Raw genomic sequence first — 22,379 nt, forward strand, 5'->3', positions numbered from 1 at the left:
TATTCCTTCATTTCAGGACATAAAGACACGAATCAAGTAGTTTGCATTGTAAGTATAGCAGTTTCGTTTAGGGCGGCTGGCCCAACATCCACTCGTCTCTACTTTGCAAAGGTCGGGTTCTTTCTTAGATTACGCGAGATACCTAAAATTTACGACTAACAAACGGCTTTTAATGCGTTTTCCAAATCCAGCATGTCTTGCCTCTATAGAGCAAAAGACGGTGACTTATTGTGTTAAAAGGAAGCACGATATGGATATTCAGCAGGAAGAACTCAAAGCAGCGAACAATAAAGAGCAGGAGAATAAATTGGCGAAGTAAATAAAGGACTATCCACGCAATGACTGCAGCAGCAGGTGTTGTATACGAATCGATCGCTGTTACGGAGAGGGAGCGGTCACGCAGCCGGCAACGTGACCACTCCTCCGGCAGAAGCACGTTGGACGTCGTCCCGCCCTGGCGACGATAAAGAGGTGATATAAGTACAAGTTGGAATCATTTCTCCGTACTGGATTTGGAGTCGTAATTTGGTACTTTATTGTTCACCTCGTGTGCAACCCGGTTGGTGTCTGCGCGGCAACCAGGGCTTTGCGTAGAGTTTTCATCTTAGTGAGGGATGTTGGAATTCCGTAGGGGTGTGCGACACCCATAACTGCTCGATTTTTGAGCTTCTTTGGTCTTCCTTGCGGGTATTTTGAGGCGGTGTTGTAAGATCTTTTGGGGGAGGGGTGTGTAGGGGAGTGCTGGGAAAATCCCTGGCTACAAGTACCCAGGCAGTAAACTCTCTCCCAAGTACAGCCGGTCGACAACGTGTCATGCATAAAAAAGCAGTCTAGCGGATTGGTCGTCAGGGGTTATTTTGTAAGCGTATGATGATTGGATGTGTAGACTCTTAGAAAGAAAGGTGGAGTAGTTACATAGGTTTTAGGAGGTAATAGTTGTCGCATATGTTGTGCCTAAAAGGTTGCAAAGTTCTACCTGCTACCTACGAATGATAGGGCTACCGGGCATTATTCTCTCTCTCTCTCTCTCTTTCTTTTCATTTTAAGGTAATGGTTAATAATATCGAACAACAACAACAACTTTATTTAAGATGATGAATGGGGAATTTCATCCCCAGAGGCGATACTCTACCCCATTGCTGGTGGGGATGTGGGGAATGAAATAATGAGCCCCTTCACAATATAAAAAAAAACTTTCAACGTCAACGACCGTATCGCAATATTTTTATTCGTAAATTCGTTTCATGACGAGAGAGTAATCTCTGTAGAGCCTTTATTTATTTATTTTTCTCTCTCTAAATCTATTGATTGAAGTCTAAAATAAGGGATGAAAATGTAATGAATGTGCGCTGTGTCTTTCGAAATGTGAGTAAGGTAGGCGCCTAATACTTGCAGCCTTTTCTAATGTGTTTACCAACTCCTGCAGAACACATAGAAAAAGAGTCATTATGCAATACGTGGCAGCGTTGTTGATCCCTGGTCAGGAAAGAAGCTCTTTCCGTTCGCCACGATGCCCTGCATGCCACGCTTATGTACTGCTCCGGTATGCGTGCTTCATGCATTTGGTGAAGTGTACGCGGCATAGTTCGTTGTGACACAGCATGACACAGCCAGGTTTGTGGATGCGGAATGGTGGGTCGTAGTAACGGGTGCACAATATTTGTGTACACTTTTCAGCATGTAAAAGGGGCGTTTTTTGTAAACACCATTTTTTCTTCCACAGGCTCAACCGAAAGATGTAATAACAAAGTTGAAAAAGTTGGGTGCAAAACACCCATCCGAAACAGTACTTCAAATAGAATACAACACCACGGAAATGTGTTGTCTGTAGAATATGCCCTTTGCAATGTTGCTTTCGGTATATAGAATACACAATTTACAAGTGTGTCTTACAAGAACAAAACTACTGTTTGCACTATGCTCTTTTACAAAACACACTTCTATATGGTGTGTCATACGAAGAGCGTAGTCCTTCGTTTGGGAATGTCGTTGAAAGCAGGAACCAGTACATAGGTACGTTGCAATTGACGTTCGCCTTAAAGGAAGCAAAATTGTATGCACGAATAAGAAATGAAAAAACAGAAGTTGCGACGCAAGTGCCCAGGGCTCAGCCCAGGTCTCTCGGAACACAGACACCCGCACGCTTCGGTATGGGTGCTCTGTCCTCCTTCAGACATTGATGGACAAGACAGTTCTTTGATGTGGACGACTTTAACCATTGAAATGGATCCAGACCATGGAGACCCATTGCTCGTTTGTACAAATCAATTCGCTTTCCAAATGCCTTCCATTCGAAGAGCAAATGTGCTCTACACTGCGTAGATCCAGATTAAACGGCTTCCGCAAACGATTCAGTCAAATATCTCTGTTCAGCGCAAGGACTTGTTGGACATGCGTACCTGACGCACACACGGTTATAGAGGACCGGAAACTCATGCGCCAACAGCAAACACACTGCAACGTGATTTGGTCCTGACACGGGGTTCAGTAGGTTATGTAAACCGCCAGCTATATTCCCGTTGATATGTAATCTACGCGTTGTGTAATGCACTGCGGGAGAGAGGCTTCTCCGCATCATAAATTCCCGGGTCTGATTGTGAGAGGATTAACATATTATAGGTGTGCATGAGACACGTTACTTGCAGATAAGATTATTGGTAAATCAAGATTATTGGTAATACCGCAGTGGTGTGCAAGAGTGCAATAGCAGTGCAAAGTGTAGAAAAGAGGAATGGCTGTCTAAGGATACGCTGTTCTTTGCGGCACTTGCGACTGTCCATACTCCACAGAAGTCTTCTCGCCACTCCGGAGTTGGAATGATTCCGGAATCATTTCAGATTTAGCAGGGCCCGGAATTAAATTGGAATGGAATGGCGGACACTCTCCTAGGAATGGAATGGGTGCCCCGGTGGCCAGTTTTGGTCTCAACGTGCTGGTTTCTGCCCTCGCACCCCCTGCGCCGCACCTACACACGGTCAAGAGTGAAATAACATTGCCTTTGTGCTTTTTTCCGTGCTTGGTAATGTCAATCTCCTCTAGCACTGCTGGACTTGCCAGTACTGTTACCGGTCCTTTTCTTTTATTGAGGGAATTAACGGTATGGGAACTGGGTTGCCAAGCCATTCAAGGAGTGGGAATTGATCATACCTTTTCATTCCGAGGAATTGAAAGGAATGGAATTACCACAGATCTCCAATTCCTCGGAATGGAATTGGAACGGAATGGGAGACCCCCATTCCGCAACCCTCGTAGAGATCACCGATGTTAGTGGTAGAAGCAACGTCCGTCAGAGCAGAAATGTAAGGAGCTTAACGTTTCTGTTCTGACGGACGTTGCTTCGAAGTCAAACTTTGAACAGGAAATTAAGCTTGATAATTTCTCGGACATCGAAGCAGACGAAAGGTTTCGATGCACATGGTGTCAGTACAAAACGGTGGACCGTAACGGTGACACATGGAAATCTTGCACAACCCATGAAGTCATTTTTCGCTTGCTCACTCTTTATGCTGTCCATCACATCATCATTAACCTCACTAACCCCTGCTAGTCTGTGCTGTCAATCACCCTTTAATGGTACAAGTGAGCTCGAATCTCTATACCTCCCAATTTCACAATCTTCATGTTATTTCTTACTCAAATCCAATCCAAGCTCAGGAACGGAATTTTTATGTCTCATCAATCTTGTTCGTGAAAAGTTTGAAACCAGCCTTGAGCTTTTCGACAGTTTTGCTGTGGCAGGGTTTGTATACCGTCGAAGGCATAGCTACTGTGAGATACTTTTGCAGAAACATCGTGCGAGATTGCTTTTAAGCGGGAACACCAGAACGTCGAGCGGGGTATACATGTACTTTGCGCTCGCTGCCAAGATTGTCGACGCCGCATGCACAAAGCTACGTGTCGAGGAGCACGTATACCACTCCTCCAGTGGTACCGAGTTCTATACGAGCTATCAACAAAGTGGATTTCAGTGAACAAGACTTTCGTAAGTGCTTGCGAGTAACTTAAACTGACCCGATCACTAAGCGATATGATTGAGCTGTAAAGAGAGGACCTGACGTTCTCCTTGAGTCAGAGATTCCAATCACTGGAAGCCGTTTCGACCGAGCGACAGCACGGTGCAGTATCTGTTGATCCTGTTGCACAAGCGGTATCAGACACAAGCGGTACTCTTGAAACTGAGTGAAATTTCGATTACAGTTTCACGAGATCGAATGAATATTGGGTTATAGAAGGGAACAGTTACAAAATTTGTGTTCTATAACTACTACAGTCAAACTCCTTTATAGCGAACACCTTTTTAACGAAAATACGACTACAGCAAAAATTTTTTGCGGTCCCACTGGAGCCTATAGGTCCAATAATGGACATCCTTTTTAACGAAAATACCTCTACTGCGAATTTTTTTTGCTGTCCCCTGAGTTTCGTTGTAAAGGAGTGTGACTGTACTACATCGACAATGCGGCATCATATAGTGAACTTTATCGCCGATTTTTTCGAAGAACAACAGCTGACGATCAAAGTCCACTTTGCAATGAATATGTCATATTAGCATTGTGAAGGCTGAGCGTTGTGCAAATAATGCAAACGAGGTAGCTGATACACCCAAATGGCACTTTTTCTAATAAAGTGCACAGCAATTTGCATGTAGCTAAAATTTTGTTGTTTGTGCAAGTGGTTGTTCTGACGACAGTTCACTTGAACTCGGAGAAGGTTGCTGAAATACCAGTTAGCAAAACAAACATCCGCTGCACATAAACATTATTGCTCCATGGCGATGAAAAACAAGGAGACTTGTACTAGCCTCACGTCTTCCCAGGATTGTCGCGAACGATGATTATTAATCCTTACTAAAAATGGCCTTTTCGGCGTTTCTAGAAATTACAACAAAAAAATCTCCATCTCTATAGATAGAGGCGGCAATAATGGAAGCTTTGTTTCGCGATCATCAAGAAAGTGCTCCTGATGCGGCTTATGGCATTATATAACAAAATATATGCCGTCAACATTTTTGCGCGACACCAAAAGTACGACGGTCCAGAATGTTCTCTCGATATATCTTTCTTGTCTTTTGCCGCTCTGGCAAACGGCTTCATCAACGTGACATTGTGTCCGCCAACGTGACTCCCTGGCGGCAAAAAGCGCGCAGTCGGATTGTCGCGTGCGCTGCCTCCGCGGTACGAACGGCCCCAAACGAGGTTATATACATCTATCGACCCAGGAAATAAGTGGTGTTTTGCAAGCGATTTTGTGCGACGCTTCTTTGACGGCAGCGCGTCTGCGTTCATTATCTAACGTTGCATGTGGTTTGGGTGTCCGTCAATGCACACACGTGTAATATGGCAGGTAGGAAAGGTACACAGTGAGTCTCTTCGCAACTTTGTTTACCGTATACGGGTGCAAATGCCTTATATACCCTAAGGCACGCACGGTTGCGCTGTAAGGCTCACACAGTATATTATATAAGGGCCCCTTGTAGGACACCCTTCTAAATGGTGTATTATAGCGAACGATCCATTTCAAAGGGCATATGTAGTCTACAGAAACCTCGCACTGATGATGTTTTGCAAACACCATTTTCAACGACGTTATTACACCTTTCACTTGAGCTCACGGAATATAAAAACGGTGTTTATTTACCAACATATAACCCCTTTACACTCCGAAAGGTCCGTAGGAAGCGCCTTATATAGGGGGGGGGGGGGCATATGTTTAATGCTGAAAAAGAGGTAGAGAGAGAGAGAGAGAACAGAAGGGAAATGTTAGCCATGATGTAGGCTTGCTATTCAACAAACAAGCGCATATACAAATAATTCATAAACAAACGCACATAAAAGCAAACAAACAAACAAACAAAAGGAAGATATAGGGGTGGATGCAGGAAAACTGTGGGTTGCCAGGGAAGTTACTTGCTGTAGGTCCGTCACCAAGAAAATAACGTCAGACGAAAGGACAAGGCGCGGACCAGTACGGGTTTTAGACCTTCACCACATTTTAGATGATTTTAATCAATCATCAATCTAATCTCGCGTTCAGATCAGTTGTCTAACATGCAAGCTCGAATTTACTGTTTCACTCAGCCACAACGATGTTTCAACTTCATGTATACCGCCAGCTCGCTTATACGTGTTACTAATAACAACTCATCGTACGTTATTACAATAAAGCGGGACAAGACGTAGGCAAAAAAAAAAAAAGAAGAAGAAGATTCCTAATGCTCCGATTTTGGAGGCGACATGTTACTGTTGAGCTACCAGACTCGGTTGGAACACAACAGTATACGGCTTATTTTCTGTTTGAAACTACTAGTAGTTTTTTTTTTAGCGATATAACAATATAAAATAAAATACATAAGTAAAATAATAAAAATAATATAAAAATATATAAAGTATAGCAACATATTTTTTTCAGCAATAGCCTTATAGGGAAAAACCACAGTGTAGGTCCGTCCGTAGCTTTATACGACAACGTGAGCAAAAAAATGTTGCGTCTGACACAATGCCCAAAGGTGCAGTAAATTTTTATCACAGAAAGGTTGTCCGTGAACAAACTACACGTTGCACACGCACGCACAGCAATTTTAAGCACAATAACTGAAAGAAGAACGTCACGTGGTTCGCGGGCGCGGACCGAATGACTCAAGCGTTTCAAGTGTACCTCACGGCAAGTCGGAACAGTGACGGATGTAAGAATATGACCGACCGCGCTTGAAGAGTCCCTCTATGCACCCCTCTTCATTTCCATTTTCCTGTTCCAAACATTGCTGTTGAAGGATACAGCAAATAACATCAATAGGCAAAACACTGTGAAACTCCGAGCCAGATATTATTCTTCGGCACGTTCACGTAAAAAAACCTATTTTCCACAGAAGTGTAAACGGACGCTTCTCCAGTCACTTCACCCGAAACGCATTGGAATTAAAAAGAAAAGAAAAGTGCATGACGTCAGCAGGGCCGTGTGACGCAGGACAGCTTTTGTGGCGATGGCAGGAGCGACCCAACAAAGAAAAGTTCTCATTGGCTTCGTTACGCAAACGCTTTAGCGTTGCGGCCTGCCGATAATTTCCACGTGCAACGCATGAAGAAGGACCGGATGTTAATTGTCTTTGGCTCCTTGCGGGTGTGGAAGCGTTCTAATGCAACGTGTCTGTTCACGGTCATTAGAAAAAGAAGAGAAGAAAGAGGAGAATTTTGTTATTCTGATAAAGGCTTACACAAAGGGTTCTGTGCTTTCTGTACCTCTCCGATATGTACAACAACAACAACAACAACAACAACAAATGCATGCAATAACGAAGTAAACGAATTACAGTTGCAGATACCCCTGACAGATACTCTTGTGCAGACATCCCGTGGGAGAAAATACACTGCCACAGATAGATACGTCCGCAAATGCACTCAGTCCTTTTACAGTTTCTTCTTCCAAAAACGATTGGGTTGATATAGCGAGCTGTTATCAGTTGTGTAGAGGAGATGGTGTTCCCCCTACATGAGCCCTGATCGGTGACGAGGACCCCTGTAGAGGAACAACGTCTCCTCTACATTTGGTGGCTGAAAAAGAGTAAAAACGACTGAAAAAAGTAACTGAGTTGCAGATAAAAATACTGTCATAAAAATGTATCTGATATTTCACTCAAGATACACAAAAAATATCTAAATACACGTACTCAGCTACTTTGCTCAGTTACCCTGGTGACGATGAATGTGGAACGTAAACAGCAGAGGAAGGTTACGTATTCTCACTCAGCCCTGAGCTAGGGATACCTGTGTTTCGAGGGACCCTTCCAGTAGCTTTGGCAATGCATTGGGCACGCGCTTGCTGCGCGTGCAGGAAGCGCTACCAAAGCCCCCCCTCAGGGCTGAGTGAGAATACGTCCCAGGCGATGATCTGAAAGACAGCAGTCCCGCCTCCGGCACTCGCTGGCTGTTTCTTAACTTCTGTCTTTCAGGTGAACGAAGAAATTTGTCGCATAATTGGTGTACTACTGTCCCGCGAGAGGGCACTGGTCTGTATGATACATGAACTGATGGGCTGATGCAGTCGTGCCGAGGTCGATGCTTCTCGGAATACGTTCGACGTTCCATTAAATTTTTCAAGATCGACGACGACTTAAGCCTAAGGCTTTACTAAGTTGTCAGTCTGCAGAGAATGCAAAATTTTGCTTTTGCTTTGAGATCAACGGTGGGAACTGGTGCACTCATCTACTTCCTTCAATTGTTTGTGTTCGTGCAAGAGCTATCAGTATGTCTTCCAGGTTAAGCTGGAAGTTCAGCAGGCTGCTGCACCGCTGGACGAGCTCGATGCGCTATACAAATTTAAAAAAACAACAACAAGTACATGGTGCATGACAGTGATCTACTGTTTGCACAATTGGGTAGGCTTTGAAAAACCATTGTCACTTTAATTACACACTGCACCACCACTTGAGGCTTCTGCTATCTGTCCTTGGTCGTACGTCTCTTCTGCACAGCTCTGCGAGAAAACCGAAATAGAATCGACTTCGAAACTCAATAAGTGCGGAGGGGGGAGTGATGTGGCGGCCCGTGGATGACGACAATGTGGCCTTGCTGCCACGCGCTGGCTTGTCAGTCTGCAGTCTTACTCTTTTACTCTTTTTTGGAGTATTTTATTGTCACAAAAGAAACATAGTGACCTGAAAGTAGCCAAGGTTGGCCTGGGTTCCGGGGTGCTCCGTCCAGCGAGGTATGCTTGAAGTACTTCTGATTTCTTCTGACAAAAATGCCGTCCTGTACAGGTATCAAGCATCCAATCAGCATTTTTTTGCCTTCTTCTCCTCTTATGTTCTTAGATATTAACGTATTTGAAAGGTTTCGTCTTTAACATTTTCTGATGACTAACCGATTTCTGGGGGAAGTATCAGAGACTGTAAATGGAAATCCCTTCCGAGTTCCCGAAGTCACTGCCGTTGCCTTTAAAACGACGTGCACTTGGGCGAGTTAATCCGTGTCTATAGATGCACGTCTTACTTCCTATCATGATCACTTCTTGTCTGTCCTCAGTGTCGCCCGCTGTCTTATTACCGGCCACTAATTAGCGAGATGATATGATTGACCTGTAGGTACTGCGAGACGACAATGAAGTATGGTTCTGAGCCGCAGTTATTTTGTGTGTGTGTGTGTCTTTCATTTGAAGTACGAATTACCCCGCACATTGTCAAAACGAAATGACGATAAAATATTAAAGCTCTCTCTCTCTCTTTGTCTCTCTTTTATTTATTTATTTTATTATATTTTTTCATGATACCCTAGGAGAGGCTGAGATATGATCCCGAAGAACGAAAGTCCGCACAAGGAGCAAAAAGGTTCTTCCAATATCTCCGGTTACCAACTCCCAAGGTTGTGAACTGTCGCAGACATTCGACACTTTAGACGACGAAAGTAATGAAGACGACAGGACATCGTAGAACGCCTTATCCGCCGAACTTCATTCCATTTTACTTCCACGGTTACTGGGATCACCATAACCCCCAAACCCAATTACCACTCTTTCGCTCCGAGCAGAAATGCGACACTAGTCTACGGGTGCACAGTGGACTATCGTCATCCACGAAAACCGATCGGGCCACGTGGTTGCAAAGTTGCGGCATCGCCGTAAGAAGTGATGGGCCGCAAAAACGTGACCGCTCATCGATTGGCGAGCGGAGGAGAGGGGCCCCCTCCCGGGAAGATGCCCAGTTCGCGAAGAGGCCCTCCGCAAGTGTGCATGTGCAGTGCAGGTCGTCCGTTGGAGTACAGGACCCATGCCATGGTGCCCAGTGTTTGCAAGCGGGATCATCGTTCGTCGGTAAAGTCAGGTAAGCAAACTCGTGAAATAATGTCTCTTGCCAGTCGCAGTTGAAGCATTAATTAGAAGCACGCGGCACCTGATGTTTCGGGCTGTATCAGTTCAAATGCGTGCCGATATTGCACGCATTATGACGATAAAGTTTGTGATTCCTACCGAATCTTGCTCGAAGTTTTCGAGTGCTCTCAAAAGTCACGAAAGGCTCGCGAATTTTATATATGAAACCTTATACTTTCATTTCGTTTTCATTGTTTTCGTTATATTTTCATTACGTCTTTCTAAATTATTTCCAAGCGATTTGGATGTGCTATATCCTCTGATTGATGATGACTATATTTTCTTCTTATATATTTCCTCTGTTCCGAATGTGTACTCAAATCAAGCTCTGACAGTTCTGTGTAGCATATTGTCTGGTCAGGGTGGCATGACATGCACAATGAGTGACCACGTAAGTTTTGAACTAGGCGGCATTGCTGACAGTTATTTGGATAGGATCATCTACAGATACAGGTACTTGTCTCACGAACGTGTAGACAGCATGCAGGTATCCCAAGCAGCACAATGTACTGAAAGTCGAGTGCAATAGGGGTGGACGGTATGTGCATTACCAATGTTCTTTAGTTTGACGTGTTCACATGAAAGACAAAAGTGCGACGTGACCTGTAAATATGTTCTGTATAAAAAATAGCAGTACTTTTGGTTAGTTCTTGGCACAATAGTCATATGTGACATGTGTGATTCTGCACTTGTATCGGTGCTGTTGACGTGTGTCGTATCACGTTTTCGTCAAAAGTCAACAAGCATACTTTCCCTACCTACAGGGCGTGAGAAAGGGGTTGGGAAGCGACGCGGTAGCTTCATTGGCGCGACTGTCACGTGGTATGAGAGAGGTCGTCCCGACCTGAACCCCTATGTCATTGATTACGTAACGCCTCCGCGCAAAGCATGCTGGTGGGCATTATCAGCTTTATCAGCCTATCAGCCGACGCGTTCTTCCCGCTTCTTGCCTACCGTAGCAAAATGTAACCTCGAACCGGTCTTCTCGTGACGTCACATGTTTGTAAACAGAGGGTCGTCTGCGCAACTTTCACGTGGTCTGGGAGAGATCGTTGCGGAGAAGGTAGTAGTGTAACGGACGGGACGGGACACTCTGGACGAATTCGACAGCAGGAATGTTCTATACATCAAAAGAAGGTAACGAGATCAAGTAGTATCATGTCACGTGCAGAAGAGGCGCTCTGTTCCACCGAAAAGTAAAGTTGGAATTGGGGGCCCTGTGACGTCACTCCTGGCCTCCCGGTTTCGGTTTTATAGTTGCCCGTATTCCATAGTTTCATAGTGCGAATGTAGCGCGTTGAAGTGGCCACCAACGTGGCGAGTGCAAAACCTTCTCATTGGCACTCTGAGCTAATGCGACATCAGGCGAGTTCAGGACCTCAGGCTAAGCGACATCAGGACCTCAAGCGAGCTAAAACTCACTTCCTGTTCAAAGATCACGTGCTCCACAGCTTTTTTTTTTTTTTTTTTTGTTCTCTCGAATTCCCTGAGTGAGTCTCCTTTTCTTCCCTGCTTCATGAAATGAATAAAGGAACGAACTCCGCTGATGTTTGTCATCAGCGAATGTCATGAACGTGCAATGTCACGTGGTTTCAAATCATCACGATGTACTAGACGTTGGTGGTGAACAATATACGAGCACGGGATGCAACCGATAATCTGCACGCCAAACACGGATACCACACACGATGTGCGCACAGATATCACGGGACATGATAGTGAAAGTAGCTTCTTTGTACAGCAACGCGTGACATATCACGCAGCCTGCTACATTTGTCACGGATAGGCTGTCGCTGCCGCATCTGTGTCAACACAGTTTTGCCACTTGACTCTCGTTTTTCAACGCGAGGATTGGCTTCATAATATACATAACAGAACTACGCACTATTTTTACAATCTCTTCGCTCTGTTTTTGCGACTATTTTCAGAGTATACTCCCGCGGGTATTCCCTCACTTTACTGTCTGTTTTTATTTTTGTCACGAGAATAGCATGAAATGAGTCATGCAGACACTGTCAGCCAGGGACCTGTCGGTCGTCGACTCCACCAAATAATTAAAAAAAAAAAGAAGCTATAACACTCTACCCCAAAACGGTACTAAAACCCCAAACGATGTGCTAAAATTTCTCTAATATTCCAACTGTCTTATCCCGCTGTTAATTAACCCCGATATAGTCTGGTCTTTTGTGCCTACTGCGGAAATGAGAGAGGCTGAAAGTAATGTCAATGTGCTCTCTGTCTCACCAGCTGGCCCACAGAACGGTGAGGAATTTGTCGGGAAGCGTGAAAGCGCGACAACTAGGGGAAGAGACCTAATTTTAGAGAGCGCCCATCCTCCGTTGTCTACGAGTGCGAGACGATCGTCTCCGATTTTGGGCTCCCGTCCACGACGTGCCCCCGCAATTCACGCGCTGGGCGGCCTCGCCAGGATCCAGCGAAGGTCTCATCTCACGGCCTCCGTCGAGGCCAATGAGCGATTTAACAGACTGAGAGTCTCAGCCCAAGCGTACTGCGTTGCACGAACTGCTGGATAGCAATAGAGACATGGATGATCGCCTTTGATCAACTGTACTCCAACTTGACAAGGTGATTCTTTGCAACGTGGGGCGCTGTCAGTTTTACAAGTTCCAAGCTTTTTTTAAAAAGAAGTATGACGTCACGGGATGTCTAATTCGCCCCACGTGTCTGGCAGCATTGCTCCTCGAAGGTCGATTTCCATCGCCTCACCACAGCTGCTGGCATACTTGCAACGTGGAGTGGAGAGCGGAGACGCGCGCGCTGCTGTTGCTAGGACTGAGACGCCATAGCTCCCGATGTCGTCACTCTTGGGCAGTCAGAAACGGTGGAGCTTTGCGGCTTCTTTCGAAAATGAATAACGTTCATTGAGAGTTTCTGATGGTGGTGGTGATGTGATAAAGAAAAAGAAAAAAAAGGGGGGGGGGCGGAAGCGTTTATATTTTGCATACTGGGTCTTTCAGCGAGGATAATTCATAATAGGAAACTTTCGTTCTTCGAATTCTGCCAGAAAACCTCAGACAGCACAGCCGATGTCTTTTTGTTTTTTTAGCCCTAAAAGATGGCGCTTTAATTTTTGACTTGGTAAACCACAAATGCATTTGCAAAGCTAAAGTAACATTTCTTGTCAGAATCACCAAGCACATTGCGCAATTTGCCGTCACAAAATGCATTACCTACTGTGATGGTAGTGGCTGGAACAAAAAGTGTGTCAAGACGCGACTCAAGAAGGACGTATAGACCTACCCCTTTAGCTCAGTATGTTCTCGTTATGCGTGAAGACGTGCAAGAAGAGACATGCTACCCATCGTTTACGTTTCTATAGAATATCCCCGGTTGCCTGCGAGTGGCATTTTCCTATACTTGCTTAGGCGCAAACTAATATTTCCTTATTTCTTTTTGCTCTTCCAAGCACGCACTCACTTACCGACCCTCTATTTTCTTATTTTACAGATACGGTCTCGCATGACGACTGGACGGATGCGCCGAACATCCTGCTCTGGCCCTTCATAGGTGCACCAAACTTCAATTTGTCCCAAGCTATAGCTCGATTAGATTTTAGCGCGCAAACACTATATCAGGGGGCCGACCTTCTTATTTGTAGTAGCACTTCGAACCCCTCCCCAGACCTTCGCAGGTATTAATATGGTAATGACTTTTGCTTCGAAGCTGTGAGCTGTAGCTTGGATTCCCTATTCGATTTCCCACTGCCAACAGCGTGTGTTTAAATGAGTTCTTCGTGGCGTTTCACTGTAGTTCCACTTCGCTAGTTAGAGTTGAAAGTAATGTAGATGCTGCTCTTTCCAGTAGGGCCTTCGAGATTCGTCAGAGCCCGTCCCTGCGCAGTGACAGTCGTACATTTTCAGCCGTTTTTTTCTTGCCATTTCAGCATAGTTCCTGTGACGAGCCAAGTGGCCCAGCTCTGCTCTGTCATGAAATCTCTCTTGCCCGAACTGTTTCCCGACCCTCTCCATGAGCTCAATCCAATCATCTGCTGCGTACAAAGCTGCAGAGGTATGTCACCCAAGTCTCTATATACACTGCCTATATGCCGGGTGTTTCACGACCAAAATGTCAATGAGAACTGTGACTATAGTCTTCGTTCAAAACGGAACGCATTTTTGCAAACCCAAAAATTAGTCATTGGAGAAAAAAAAGAAAAAGAAAAAAAAAAGATCCGTTAGGGATACAAAGTTACGATCACCGAATTTGTGTCGTTGTATCGCCCTCTACAACTTTCTCATTGACATTTTGACTCTAATCCTTATAGTAATAAAAAGAAATTGACTAATTAATTTCACTAATTAATTAATTAATTAATTACAAAACAAAAATAGTTTGAGTATCCTCACACCACTGGTAACACTATGCAGTCCGTCTTTTTGGGGGCGCGATGCACCATTCGATCTTAAAACTTCGGCTCATTTTTCGTGAAACACCCTGTATATAGCAGAAAGCGTTTTTTTTTTTTTTTGAGACTGTGTCTTGTTGTGCGTGCAGTTTTAATCTTTTTTATGTAGTGCATTGCGAGAACAATTGTTTTCTTGACCCGTTGCAGTGTATCCGCTACATAAATAATGTCCGCGTGTTTAGATCAACCAGATGACAACAACTCAAATGCCAGCAAAAAGGCCCACATCAAATCGAGCGCATTCAGGGATCTTAAAAATGAAAGCTGCGTCAAGAGCGGGGTAAGCATTGTTCCTCTTGGTCTAAGATATCGGCGGAGGCGCCTGAATTTGGCTGACGGACTTTTTTTGCCTTTGCCTTGCAGGAAGGCTTTTGCCTGGCAGTTTCGCTCCAAGATGGGACTCTTATCTACGTCTCCAGCACCATCACTCACATATTGGGTTATTCAAAAGTAAGCGCTGCTTCTGGTGATCTACTAACGTCGGTCTGCTGCCTTAGCTGATTGCGCCATCTCACATACGAACTGGGAACGTTGTTGAGGGAGCTATCTTTGCGACTATTGCACCCTTCACCCTGAATGCCTCATAGAGAATGACACTGAACTGGAAGCACGTGTTTGAGAGGGAACGTAGTTTGCAGAAAATATCAGAATCGACGTTTCGCACGATCACCCTCGAACACTTCTTTGTCAATACATAGAGCTTCGTCTAAAGGGATCGCTATAAAATAGTCTATATTTAAAGGCACGCTCAGCTCTCTCTCTATATATATGATAAGAGCAAATGTCGGCAACACTGACTGTGCTTTGTACGCTTTTATGGGTACTGTCCTGCGCAAAATGTCGTATGATATGCCGTTTTCGTCAAACCAGGCGGAACACACTTGCCAGAGACCGTTGCTGGCTAAACGACGAGGCGGCGTATTGCAAATAAGATATATTTCCATGGCTACAACATTCTTCAGATGATTGTATGACAGAACACAATACACGTGCACAATATACGATTCCATTATGGCAAGAAACGGTATGTGATAGGATGTTACACAACATTTTGAGTGGGGCTGAAGGACGAGGCGCTGGCTGATGTGACGCGACCATGCCGCGGTCTCGAGGGAGTATGTTGGGGTGAAGAGGTGAATATGCCAACGGGGCACACTCGGCAAAACATTCCCAGCCGAAAAACGTAAAACTTTTTCTTTGGCTTCATGTACGGTACGTTAATCGTTGCAGGACATGCTATTGGGGCAGTGCATTATGAACTTCCTCTACCCTCGGGATCGAATCACTTTCGCAAATCAGCTGAGTGAAGGACTCAACTCGAGGTTTAATGAGGACGCCAAGGGTGAGTATGAATACGACAAGTTACACATTATAAGTATACCCATGAGCAAGATGCACTGACGATATGTTGCTTTTGCTTTCTTAGGAATTTGTCACAGCAGGAGCCAGAGCACTTTTCTCTGTCGCCTTAGGTAAGAGATTCACGAGAGATAAAAGGACTACAATATGTGTCCATCACAATTAAGTTCGACGGAAATAAATAAATTATTCTGAACAGGCAGTACCAGTCTCTCAAGTTTGGTTATGGAATCTCGGATAAGAAGGTTCACTACAGGCCGTTTCAGATGAGCGTCTACATTAAGGATGTCATCGTGGACGACGTCTCTGTCGAAAACGCTTCTACTGCAATGTGTCTCATCGTCACCGCTGTGCCCATACAAACTGCTTACAAGGGTGAGACGCTTCCCACAGAACTCTTGCACAAGTCTATGGGGAATTTTTGTTCGCAGGGTTCTTGTAAACCTCGCTGAATTTCTACACGAAACAGGTACAGGCGTGTTGCCCTCGAGTTTATCTAGGGAATGACATATTCGTGAAGGCCTGACGCGGTCCACTGATTTTTGGCAAATTAACGTTTGTCTGATTTTCAATACATGGGAGTCTATGGGAGATGCAACAAAATGGCTTCTTTCGACACGCCCGCCTGCGAGATTTGGGCCACAATGATGTCATTCCCTACAGTTATAGTCAGGGAATCGATTGCAATCAACAGATTCGACAAGCTTGCTGCACTTTTCCAGATCCCTGCGAATGAAAATAATGGCTTTGTCGTTTGTTATCATGTTCTGCACGCTCTCGCTGATTGCTTCCACGGGAGGAAAGCAAAGAAAAGAAAACAATTCTGCGACGATGCAGCCAACTCTCTCCGGAAGCGAACGTTAATTGGACCGCACGAGTCCGCCTTAAGGTCCAGCTCTCTCATGTGTATATCCTCTTCCAGTTCCTGACGAGATTCCAGCTATGACCTGTTTCTCGACCCGCCACACGGCATCCTGCCACTACAGCCACGTCGACCTCAGGTAAAACTGCTCTATATCCTTTGAAATGTCTTCTGTTTTTGCATTGCATCACTTTAACACGAAAGAATTGTGCAGCGCGGCCCCGTATCTAGGTTTCCTACCACAGGACATGTTAGGTCACTCAGTCTTCGACTTCTATCGAGTAGACGATATGCCTCACCTTAAGGACATCTACGAGCTCGGTAAGCAACTCCAGATAAGCGGCAGCGATCCGTTGCTATAAAATGTGTTGTCCGCTTTCAGTGATCAAGGAGCAGGGCCACTCATTCCGGAGCAAACCGTACCACTTCAGAGCATTCAACGGGAGCTTCGTCACTCTGGAAACAGAGTGGTCGTGCTTCATCAATCCCTGGACACGGAAGCTCGAGTTCGTCGTCGGACAGCACAGAGTTCTCAAGTGAGTATACTTTGCGGCGAAATCTGTACAGCCTTCACTGCATGAAACTTCATATTAATTCCAAACAGAGGTCCCAAGGATCCAGACGTATTCAAGGAGGCTCCTCGCGATGACATGCACGTCCCAGAGGAGATCTACAAGGAGAGTCTCCGCATCCAGGAGGAGATCAAAGTGATACTTTCCCAGGTACGTGGGACTTGCAAAGCCGTATTCTTAAACGATCCTCTACTCGACGCCCCGCCTCAACTCCCGTGAGTGGAGGAAAGATGGGGTTTCTCCACCTGAGGAGCACTTGGGCTTCAAGGAAACACCGGCGCTACAGCACTCGAGTAAAGCGCCAACGATCTCGTACGCTCCTCGGGTCTCGAGGAGCACCTCGAGTTGAAGGTCGACTCGCGAATCGTTTAAGAATACGACCCTGCCTATTTCATTGTTCTTTCTTTGAGTATATGAAGTTATTATGTTCTTCGACTAACTATTTCGGATCGTTCCACTGTGCAGACACTGAAGCCGCACGAGAATAACCATCTGCGACAACGGTCCAACAAGCGACGCAAGGAGCTCGCCTCTTTTGTGAGCTCTCTCGTCGACGAAATGGCACAGCAGAAGCGGATCGACAAAGGTATGTTTACAATCTAAAAAAAAAAAGTAATGCCGTTGTCAAAAGTGAAGCATGAAACGTGGCACACGCTCACACGCTCGCTTTCGTATTTTAGCAGAGGAACAACTGCTCAACGAGGGATGCACCTGCTCTGTAAGTGTTTTGTCAAGTATTTGGAGGGCAGTCGGCGCATCTTAGTACTTTATGTTCACGACTGACGTTCATTATGTGTTCCTCCATCAAGGACCAGGGCTCAGTGGTGATGGGTGAGATTTCGCCGCATCAAGAGCTGCACGACTCAGACCCTTCGAGCGAGTCTCCTCCAAATATCCAGGAGATACGCTACCAAGAGAACATTGAGAGGTTTGTATATTTTTATTTTGCATTTCATTTATTTCATTTGAAATACATTACACGTTACTCACGCATATACGCACGGGGGATGGAGAGGGGGAAAAGCCGCGAAAACAGCTTGACTAACTGTAATGTAATCTAACTGTGAAATCACGAATACTCTTCTTTGTTAAGAATTATGTATTTGTCTGCAAGGATGACCATATTATCGTAATCGTACCAGGTTCTTTGCGAGCCATCCAAAGACAAATTCTTCGGATGGTCCAGGCGAGATGAAGATAGACAACGAGCAGATCCAGCCTGATAACCGGGACGAAGAGGGATGCAAGTCTTCAGGTATGTCCACAGCGTAACCGTGATGCGTGTCCAAGCCTCAAATCCGCCCCTCTACTGACTCGCAGAATCTCCCGAGTCCTCAGAAGGGAAACCGACTTCCGAGTTCGCCATGTCGGGCAGCTACGTGGGGCGCAATACAGAGTCCAAGCGTAAACACTCCTCCGTTACAACGGGAGACTCGGGTCACGAGTCGTTGAACACCAAGGATGGCCCCACAACGGGCAGTTCCTGCGGGAGCAGAAACGGCAGTGCAGGTGGCGACAGCAATGAAAACAACTACCCTCCCTGTCCCCCGCTCACAGAAGAGGTGCTTCAGCAGCATAACCGCATATCACACAAGTACCACCACCATGCCACGAATGGAGGGACAAACGGAGCCACGGAGGACTTCTGCAAGGACTCCCACCGTTTCAAGAGAAGTGGATCCCCGCACCATTCTGGCGTACACAAGCATACCAAGGCCAGCAGGGACTCGCACGCTGATGGTAGGAATTTTCGATGGTCGAAGGCTTATATTTTGCCCAAGCACTAGCCAGCTAGACAAGAGTTTGACCCGTTATTTCGCAGCTTCCGGCCCCTCGTTCCCGCCTCTTCTGCAAGGAGTTGTGAGTTCTCAGCCCGACAACGTAGCTGCGGCGGCTTTTGTGCCTAACTTGGCCATTCCGACCTACACGTATGTGCCACTCAATAGCAGTCACTCAACGGCTACAACTCCATTCCTTATACCAGGTTAGTACACACCCTTAGCTTCTGTGATGATGGAACCTGAACGTGGACAGGTAGTGATCCCCCTTGACCACGTGACTGTAGCACTCTCCATCATGTTAACGACGTTTAGGTTCATGTGGTAACCCGTACCTCCCTTTTCTTTTCCTTTTTGTGTTGCAGTCATGTACGTGGGAGGGGTACCTCTGTACCCATCTTTGCCTGCTATGGACGGACAACAGTCGAAGGGCATGTGGCAGTGCGGAGCCTTACCGCTCATGCCCCTGTGGCAGCAGCCGCCAACACAGCCAGTGTCACAGTCGACAACACACGACAAGGGAAACTCGACAAACAACCACAGCTCAGACAAAGCTCAAGAGGATAACCATCGAAAAGTGGGTATTGATTGATTGATTATTACGCACATACACACATGCAATGTGGCCAATGTTTCATATCATGCCACGTGTATCATTTTAAATCCGAATAGTACCGTGTAAGTGTATCAAATACCTCTACTAACAACTGCACCATTACAGGAATCACAAGAGAAGGTCCCTAATCAACCTAACCAGAAGGAAGGTCTTCTTAGGCCTGCGGAACACGGGCAGGGGGACAACGGTCGGCTACAAGGCCCTGCTGTCTACAAACAGTTCGGCAAATTCAAGGACAGCAACGAAGTGCGTGCGAGACCAGTCGAACCCAAAGACAGCCAGCAGGATGATTCTGTGTCGCTATCGTTTGAGTCCTCGTTCTTCGAGAAGTCCGAGAACTCGGAAAATTCCGAGAGCCAGTTCTCCTCGGAGAAGTCCTCAGAGGTACCCGTATACGTCTCATGCGTTCCTTTTCCAGTGTTGGGAGAGAAAGTATAGAAAGTCTGACCATATATAGTTATCGGAGAAAGCTAGAAACAGCTGTTTTTTTTCTTTATAATCAAACTCAGACTCAAGAGGTCTTGCGTTGATAAATGTGGCACAGGAATTGCTTTATCGTACGTGTTGTAAATCTAATCGGACTGTCCTTTTGTCCTTTTCCTACACAGGATACGGACACAGAAATGAAACAACGGAGGCGGAAACAGCATCGTGCAGGACTGCGCGAGCCGTATTGGACAGAGGGCGTCAACATGAACTCCGACGTTGTGTACCGATACCAGCTGGCCCCTGGTGACTTGGACAGCGTGCTCAAGAGCGACATGAATAAACTGCAGGTCCTACAGCAACCAAACCTCGTGAACGAACAGCTGTCTGCACTGCGCCTCGAGTTGGAGAGCCACGATGACGCCAATGGTTCTGAGTCCCCCATTGGAGACAATGGCGGGTACATGCATGACGTCATATACGCCATGGAGGAAGATCTCACTGAGGTGAGCTCAGCTATATTATACCACGCACTTAGTCAACGCCACCTAGACACAGAAAGCCTGCTTACTCGTCGACGTGACGTGACAACTAAGAGTCGACCAATGAGGATCGCGTTTTCAACGACCGTAGCCAATCATGATTCACGAACGTGCTGCTGTTGAGCTGCCTCTCAACGACTATAGACCACGGCCCATTCGACTGCCGTTGCTATAGGTACATGGCCGGTTGAGTTAAGGAGACGAACGACAGCGCCTTGCTGAAAGCTCTTCTGGACATTGCGAATCCACATATTCATTTTTACTACTTTGCGGTTTGGAGTAGTCGATCCCTCGTTTTTTTTTTCTTTTTTTCGGGGGGGGGGGGGGCATCATCTTAATAATTTTCTTCCTTACCCGTCACCTGACCTCACGTGTTCACTTTCCGCGCATAAGCTAAATCCCCTTGCTTATCATATTCCGAGTGGATGCGATTATAGTGGCATTCAGCGGCAGATATTTAAACTGTGTCGCTACAACTGCCAGCGTGTACATGACGTTAACGTACTAATCGACCTTCTTATTTCAGGAAATCGAGGAGCAAGAGCGCAGGATGCTGAGTGTCATCGACCCTGACTTCTGAGGTACATCTATCGTTGAATCGCCCAAAAGGATCATCGACATGGCTGTCGTTTTCCAGTGCTTCCCTACAAGCTGATCAACGTAGCGTTACAAGCTGAAACTTGTGCCGTTGAAGGGCTCCTTTAGCTAGCGCTTACTGCCCAGTGCTATATTATGGTCGGGTCGTCCATGCTTGATTCCGCACCGCCATTCATAATAGGTAATGGGGACGCCGCACGGCGCAGAACCAACACCATCTATAGATACAGAAAGACTGCGCGCTCGTCGACGTGACGTAACAATTAAGAGTCAGCCAATCAGGGTCGTGTTTTCAGCGGCCGTAGCCAACCACAAACGTGCTTTCAGCGGTCGTGGAAATGGAGAAGAACCACCGTCGTCTGCGAGTTGTGATTGAACGTCCTCGAGTACTGAGCAAAAAAACTTGGAAATAAAGCGCAACACGGTCCCAATCCGGTCCCAATCCGGTCCCAATCTTTCTCTAAACTGATTGGCTGGAAAGGGTCTCGCACTTTTTGTCTAAATATTTAGGTCTGCAGGTTCCAGGTGAGCTGCAATCATTTGCGGGTTCTTCAATTCGCAGAACGGTGAATCGCAGTAGCAGACGAATTCTGACTCTTAATTGAAAGAGGGAGAGGAGGCAATGCGCAGGCTTTCTCTAGCTAGGTGGTGTTGGCAGAACGCGCACTGAGCTCAAACACATCGTCATATACAGACTTTGAACCGGGTGGCCGCTGATCATATCATTATCATTATCAGAGACATGGCCATTCCAATGTCGTATATGAGAACGCTATCGAAAGCGACCTTTCAAGCTCTTCTCCAAAGGCACGCTACCACAGTAACATGCAACCTTGACGGTGTATAGGGAAACAGACCAAAGCTGTTACATACTCAACTGCCGCCCAAGATAAAAGTGAGCCGGCACAGAAATACCGACTGCTTGTGTGCTTCTCGTATTCTATAACGCACCTTGTACATGCCAGTTATCCATCCCCGTACCCCATTTACATACATAAAATACGTATTTACTTGCTCCACGTGTATGTAATGTATGCATTGCCGAGGGCTTAATCCCATCGTATGTTGTATATGATGTCGCGTGTTTCTTGGTCGTCACGTCGCTTTGCGGAAATGAACATCGAGTGTAAAGGCGTAATATCTACTCAACCTATGGTCGCTCACCCATGAATTTTATTATTGTTAACTTTATACAATGATAACGATAAAGCGACGAGACTTATTTCCAGTCTTAGATATACGTTGGCATCAGCTAGAAGCAATATATGTATTTTTAAGCTCCATGCTATACCATAATGTACTCCCGAGCGCTGCTTGAGACGCAGTATGAAATGGACGAAAAT

The 22,379-nt window shown here is 45.8% G+C and overlaps 1 protein-coding gene across 6 annotated transcripts; it reads left to right on the forward strand.

Annotated features, from left to right (window-relative positions):
- The first annotated feature begins 442 nt into the window (after positions 1 to 442).
- Positions 443 to 22,031, forward strand: LOC135369695 (period circadian protein-like). Of its 6 annotated transcripts, none has more exons than XM_064603203.1 (22): positions 443 to 471; positions 9,267 to 9,811; positions 13,763 to 13,887; positions 14,467 to 14,564; positions 14,648 to 14,734; positions 15,515 to 15,626; positions 15,711 to 15,756; positions 15,843 to 16,018; positions 16,566 to 16,644; positions 16,720 to 16,826; positions 16,888 to 17,041; positions 17,110 to 17,227; positions 17,543 to 17,663; positions 17,758 to 17,795; positions 17,887 to 18,005; positions 18,220 to 18,332; positions 18,398 to 18,817; positions 18,900 to 19,061; positions 19,221 to 19,432; positions 19,577 to 19,855; positions 20,080 to 20,403; positions 20,966 to 22,031. In XM_064603203.1, exons 2-22 carry the CDS (start codon positions 9,399 to 9,401, stop codon positions 21,017 to 21,019), a joined length of 3,357 nt encoding a protein of 1,118 aa, XP_064459273.1. In that variant the 5' UTR covers positions 443 to 471; positions 9,267 to 9,398; the 3' UTR covers positions 21,020 to 22,031. The 6 variants fall into 6 exon arrangements, with proteins under 6 accessions (XP_064459273.1, XP_064459272.1, XP_064459276.1 ...); XM_064603202.1 differs by lacking the exon at positions 443 to 471 and adding an exon at positions 3,806 to 3,982; XM_064603206.1 differs by lacking the exon at positions 443 to 471 and adding an exon at positions 13,327 to 13,386 and having other exon boundaries at positions 9,723 to 9,811.
- Positions 22,032 to 22,379: the final 348 nt, after the last annotated feature.

The sequence above is a fragment of the Ornithodoros turicata genome, chromosome 10 (assembly GCF_037126465.1).
Source record: "Ornithodoros turicata isolate Travis chromosome 10, ASM3712646v1, whole genome shotgun sequence".
Classification (NCBI taxonomy): domain Eukaryota; kingdom Metazoa; phylum Arthropoda; class Arachnida; order Ixodida; family Argasidae; genus Ornithodoros; species Ornithodoros turicata.